At 39.4% G+C, this 6,468-nt stretch overlaps 2 protein-coding genes across 2 annotated transcripts in view; one reads left to right on the top strand and one right to left on the bottom strand.

The window, feature by feature from the left end:
* Positions 1-4,049, top strand: part of ube2b (ubiquitin-conjugating enzyme E2B (RAD6 homolog)) — a 15,586-nt gene extending 11,537 nt beyond the window's left edge. Inside the window, exon 6 of the mRNA XM_037687860.1 lies at positions 2,671-4,049. Coding sequence (XP_037543788.1) covers positions 2,671-2,799 — 129 coding nt within the window. The 3' untranslated portion in view covers positions 2,800-4,049. The remainder of the gene's footprint in view (positions 1-2,670) is intronic.
* A 260-nt stretch (positions 4,050-4,309) lies between these two features.
* On the bottom strand, positions 4,310-6,148 carry cdkn2aipnl (CDKN2A interacting protein N-terminal like). The gene is made up of 3 exons (XM_037687862.1): positions 5,892-6,148; positions 4,555-4,660; positions 4,310-4,474 (listed from the first exon to the last, which is right to left on the bottom strand). Exons 1-3 carry the CDS (start codon positions 6,101-6,103, stop codon positions 4,466-4,468), a joined length of 327 nt encoding a protein of 108 aa, XP_037543790.1. The 5' UTR covers positions 6,104-6,148; the 3' UTR covers positions 4,310-4,465.
* Between the last annotated feature and the right edge of the window lie 320 nt (positions 6,149-6,468).

Here is a 6,468-nt window from a genome sequence, read left to right as displayed (position 1 = left end):
GAACACTGGGACGCCATGTCATCCGGACCAGAGAGGACAAGGATGGCCCAAGTTGTTATCAACGCTCCGTTCAGAAGCCTGCATCACTGATGGTATGGGGTTGCATGAGCACTTGTGGCATGGGCAGCTTGCATGTCTGGAAAGGCACCATTAATGCAGAGAACTGTGTTCAGGTTCTAGAACAACATATGCTCCCATCTAGATGTCATCTCTTTCAGGGAAGACCCTGCATTTTTCAACACGATGATGCCAGACCACATTCTGCAGCAATCACAACATCATGGCTACGTAGGAGAAGGGTTCGGGTACTGAAATGGCCAGCCTGCAGTCCAGATCTTTCACCTATAGAGAACATTTGGCGCATCATAAAGAGGAAGGTGCGACAAAGAAGGCCCCAGACGATTGAACAGTTGGCGACCTGTATTAGACATGAATGGGAGATCATTCCTATTTCTAAACTTGAGAAACTGGTCTCTGTCCCCAGACGTCTGTTGAGTGTTGTAAGAAGAAGGGGGGATGCCACACAGTGGTAAAAATAGACTTGTCCCAACTTTTTTGGGATTTGTTGACGCCATGAAATTTGGAAACAGATTTTTCCCTTTAAATGATCCATTCTCTCAGATTAAACTTTTGATCTGTGATTTGTGTTCTATTCTGAATAAAATATTAGATTATATTCCAACTTTTTTGGAATCCGGTTTGTATTTATTTAATTAACCTTTTATTTAACCAGGCAAATCTCACTGAGATCACAGATCTAAGGCAGACTAACATGCATGTTTTTGGTCTGTGGGAGGAAACCGGAGTACCCGGAGAAAACCCACGCAAGCAAGAGAAGAACATGCAAACTCCACACAGAAAGACCCCAGGTTCAACCGGGTATTGAACCCAGGACCTTCTTGCTGTGAGGCAACAGTGCTAAACACTGAGCTGTCGTGCTGCTACAATAATAATAAATGCACTTTAATGGTAAAAACAGATTAATTTCGTCTGGGTGCTGGTGTTCCTCCCCGCTCCACCGCCAGAGTGATAAGGCTCCGGTCACGAGCTCTGGAGCATTTGTCCGCCTGCACCTAGCTGCTTCCCGGGGTTGCAGATCCTCTGCCGCCGTGTGGCTGTTCCTTCTGCCAGGTTTAATCACCCTGGCAGACTGCGCGGACCCAACCCATTGACAAATTTTCGTTCTGCTGCTAGATTACCGTTTCAGTCTGCATATTTTTATTGCCTGCAGTTTGTAAACTGCAAAATAGGATTTTCTGTTTGGGGGCATTTTACTTGTGTTAAGTTTTTGTGTGTGTGTGCTGGAGAGGGTAGTGGGGTAGAGGAACAACATGAAAGCCTAGAGGGCCTTCTAGCAGCTGCAACCGGTAATGTTTATTGGTTCAAGTCTATGAATGAACATTTCAACGACAAAAATTGAGTTATAAATATGGGGAAAAAACGTATTGGTCGCTTCAGTGTATAAGTTGCAGGACTTGAAATTTATGCAAAAAGTTGCGACTAGGCCTGTCACGATAACAAATTTTGCTTGACGATTGTCTCAGAAATTATTGCGATAAACGATATTGTTTTGAAATTTGACAATTTATAATTATTGTCAAATTTAAGAAGAAATGTTGGTTAATTTGTTTTGTGTGTAGTACCTTTTTTTTTTGACCACCGGATGGCAGTATAAGACTGAACTGAAGGATGGATAGTGAGGGAGCTAGCAGCGTGTCTCTTTAAGAAAAATGGGAGGGAGGCCCCTTGACGTGACATGGGCTGTCTCTCTTGCCTTTTTTTTTTTGGTTCTCAAAATGGCAGATGCTCAGTGTGGTTTGAGCTATTTAGCATAGCATTTTTCACACAAAGCTTTTAATAAAAAAAAAAAACAGTAAACAACTTCACAGCTTCTTTTTGCAGAGAAAAGCAACTTTTTAGACAAAGGCACAGGTTTCAACTGTGAATTTTGGAGCTTGTACAAGGCGGAGGCTTTTTCACCGAGGTTGGCCTGTTAGCTTAGCTCGTAGCTTAGCTTCTCAGCTCAGCTGCTTTTAACAATCCAAAAACGTGATTTTAGATGGATAAAAAAGATTTTAAAGAGAATGAGAAATGGAGGGGTCAGCGAAGAGCACCGGAGCTGAGCTTTTTGCCATCCAGTGTCTTCAATAGAAAGAGAGACATGAAGAAACGATAAAGCCGATAAATGAAAACGAGGTCGATAAGTTTAATTTATCATGCGATTGTTTATTGCAACAGGCCTAGTTGCGACTTATACTGCGAAAAATACAGTATTTAGAAAACTGGTTCAGTTTCATTCTTCAGTGTACTCCAGCAGATTTAATCATAAATATGGGGGCTAGAGGTAGACAACAAAATAATGTGCTGTGAATTTAACAACTGGCTGTGTGTAACATGGCCACACAGCTCGCTGCTCACACTCAGAATTCTGTTTGACTGTAACAATTTCCCAGTTTCATTAGGCAGCAGTTAAAGCCCATTGAGATTCTACCTTTAGTTGAAATCACATTAAACACAAGCTGATGCCACGTAAACTGGATATTTATGCTGATTTTATTCTAGAAAATTTGTGCTTGCACGGACGTATCAAGAATCCATCCTCTGGACATCTACCCCGTCTACTAGCTGTCAGTCAGTCGAATGAAATCCTTGTTTTGTTTCTTTTTGCAGTCGTTGCTGGACGAGCCGAACCCCAACAGCCCAGCGAACAGTCAGGCTGCACAGCTCTATCAGGAAAACAAGAGGGAGTATGAAAAAAGAGTGACGGCCATTGTGGAGCAGAGCTGGGTGGACAGCTGAGCTTCTCTCCCTCCATCTCTTACTATTCTCTTCATCACCCCTCTTCTATTCAAGCTTTGTTTTTACCTCGTAAAGATGAAAACAGCAACTATATCAAAACTCAAGTGCCACCCTAAAAAGTTAAAAGAAAAACCAAACATGAATGGACATTAACTTGCTTGCCAATGCATTTTAGGAAATTTGGGGGGTATTCAAGCTTTTTTTTTTGTGTTCTTTTTAATTGACTTTTTTATTGCATGGTGTGAGATAAGTTATTTCTAACAAAATTTGTAATATATCTTTGTTTGACTGAATTGTTAATGCTTGAGTTTTACAGACTTTCAGTTTCTGTTTTTTAATTTCCTGGTGTGTGCACAATTTGGTTGGTTTGGAAAGGTTTAAAACCCATTTGTTACATTTTAAAAAGGTGTGGAAAAGCCTTTCCGAGCTCAAAGCATTATTCTTGCAGTCAACCAGATATAAAGCTGATGAGGAACAATCCCTGGTCTGTTCCAGCAGATCTGTTTATTTTAAGACGCTGTAGGTTTGGACTCGTTCGTCTGACGGCAGCAGCATGGATGAATCATGCATGCCATGGTTGAGCTTTTATTAGGAGATAATGTTAGAAATGGTTATAAGGAAGTGAAGGATTGAACTGGGGATCCCCATGTTTTGTCGTTTCATTTTAAAATGGTATCAAATATAGCACAGGCTCGTGTGGAATAATTTTCATGATGGTTCAAGGAGAGAGCTTGACAAGTTTAGGAACTATGTTAATCCATGATTTGCCCCCCCCCCCCCCCTTTTTTTTTTTAAACAATTGCTGAATCTATATTTATTAAACTGAGAAAGCAGGTTAAAAGGTGGATTTGGAAATTAGCAGAGCTGTTCATTCTTGCACTTGCATGCTTTTCTAACTTCCCGCACCACACTATTCTGAGGCCTGTGACGTTTCCACCTGAACGTGTCCATGCTTTGGTTTTCTTTAAACTTGGCTGACATTTTATAAACTAGCAAATGAGCTAAACAGTGACTGGAAAAGGAAGCTGGAACATCACTCACTTTGCATCAAGATTGTGTTTTCCTGAAGGCATAATTGCATCTTGGCCAGCGTTTTCTTATTTTATTTGTGATGTTCAATAAAGTTCCACTTGAGAATAACTTCATGACCTAACTCTACCCAACTCCTGCTTAATAATCAGTCATCATGAGGCAAAATGTTTTCCTAAAGCTCATATTGTGGCTTGTGACTTCTTTCATCTAGTAACCAGAAGGGATGTTATCAAATTTTGAGAATCAAATGTATACTTAAAATAATATGCTGTATAAACATAAATAAACACATTTTTCAGACTTTGACAAGTGTTTTGCTCATGGCGTTTTTTTTTTTTTTTTTAGTTTTACAATTTTGCATTCAAGCTTCACTAAAAGCATCGACAAATCTTTAAAAAAAAAAACATTTATTCGTTTCAACTGAACAAAAAAAGACTAGGTCTTATGATTCATCATCGATATATTTAAAAACCTGGCCTAAAATCAATGACTACACTTTAAAATCTGTTTTAAAATGAACATATTCAAAGAAAGGTATGAAAATGTTTCCACTTTAAAAAATCCATAACATAAAAAAAACTGTGGTCTGAGATGACTCGAACGTTCCAAGTCCCATCCGAACGGTCTCATCTGGTCATCGACCCTGTGATTGAACAGAGCAACTTGTTAATGACAACGTTTTCTCTGTCAGGTCATTGTCTCACTGTGTCTCCAAAGACGTACCTGCTGCTTCTTCATAATTTCTTCTCTCGTCTTAAAAATTGGCGCGTCCTTCACTACAATGCCCTCGGCCATTTCCTTCACTTTTTCCAGGAGCTCAGAGCTGTACCTAGAGCCAGCAGAGACGAGTTTAATATCAATTTATTCACTCGATTGATCATCAGTTTACAAACCTTCTCTGACAACACTTTATTTACACGAGTTAAGGGAACAGGAAGAAGAAAATCTTGTATAGATCTGCCCCCTTACAAATCAATCATGTAGGAAATGAATAAACTAGTTGGAGACTTTTGCAAATTTGATGTTTAAAAATATTTTTGCAGGTTGCATAGTGGATCAGTTGGTAAAAATGTTGCCTCTCAGTGAGAAGGTCACCAGAACAAATTCTGGTCGGGGGCCATTGTGGGTGGTTTGCATGTTCTCTCTGTGCATGCGTGGATGTTCTCCGTGTACTCCTTGTTTCCTCCCACAGACCAAAAACATGCACTTTGGGCTGATTGGTAACTGTAAATTGTCCCTAGGTGTGAGTGAGAGAGTGAATGGTTGTTTGTCTCTGTCCCTGTGATGGACTGGAGACCTGTACCGCCTCTCGCACAGTGATGGCTGGACATGGGCACCAATGACCCCTGTGACCCGAAAAGTAAGCGGGTAAAGATAGTGGATGAAAAAGGCTTTGCTTATTGCACTGGATCCCAAAGTTGGGGTTGGGATTCCACTTTGGGTTGCATAACACTGTAGTTTTGTATCTTAAGATCCATGGAAATTAAAGCAACTTTACACTTGAATAATAGCAAAATGTTATTTAATCCAAAAATGTGGACATCTTTGTACAAATGATGGTACTTTTCAACTTATCTGGTTACTTTATCTTTTTTTTTATTTATTACAAAATCAAACCCTATTTATTTTGAAGTGGGGTTTTTTTCCACATAAACTACCTTTATATTTTTATTCCATAAACAGATTAACAAAACAGCTTTACATATTTTTTAATGAATTAGAACGACTATATTGTATTTTAAAAAAGTCACAAAATATGAAACTATTAAAATAATAGCTCATTAATACTCTGAATTTAAACACATCCTAGTGAGAACTTGGGTCGTATTGATCTAATTCTAGTTCTGACATCACGGCCGTGTGTAAACAATGTTTAAAGAGGACTGATGCCAAATAAAACTCAATCATACGATTTAGGGTGGAATGGGTGTTAATGATTGAAACTATTTGTTTTTACTCTACCAGGGTTCTTTTTTTGTTCTGTCCATTAAATCATAAACTTTAGAAGCTTTGGATTAAAACCCTCTGATGAACCCCATCAGTAACGTGTGTTTACGTACTGACAGCCCATGAAGACGTTGTTGGCCCACACCATGGACAGAGACACCAGGTGGTCCAGCTGCTCCAGCTCATAGTCGTTTATGTTGCGGAGGAGAAACTCTCTTCTGGCCTTCCAGTGTTCCTCGCTCTCCCAGTAACCCCGGAACGTCTCCACCTGCTCGGCTAAAGCTCTGTTTTGTTGAATAAAATCGTTCACGTCGATCGAAGACATTTCTGAGCGAGTTAAAACGATGCGCCAATAACTTCCGGTTTCGTCATCACCACGCGTCGAGGAGAAGTTTATTTGCAGCAGCGACACCAAGTGGAGGTTTGAAGCCCTTACAGAAACTATGCTTAAAATACGGGCTATATTTCAGAACCAATTTTTTTTTTATGATGTACTTTCAAGGAACCCTAAATATCTTTAAAAAAAAAAAAACCTGACTTGTCCATAAAAAAGAAAAAAAGGACAAAAAAGGTGATTCGTTATATTTCTGCATGAAAAAAAATAATAATTTGGAAAATAAACAGGCACCAAAGACAAGACTTGTAACTTTTAACGTGATTATTAAAAATGTTTACTCCTTAAATGTTTAG

Source organism: Nematolebias whitei, chromosome 14, assembly GCF_014905685.2.
Source record: "Nematolebias whitei isolate Nwh7 chromosome 14, NemWhi1, whole genome shotgun sequence".
NCBI classification, from domain to species: domain Eukaryota; kingdom Metazoa; phylum Chordata; class Actinopteri; order Cyprinodontiformes; family Rivulidae; genus Nematolebias; species Nematolebias whitei.
This window is presented reverse-complemented; position numbering and strand designations above follow the sequence as displayed.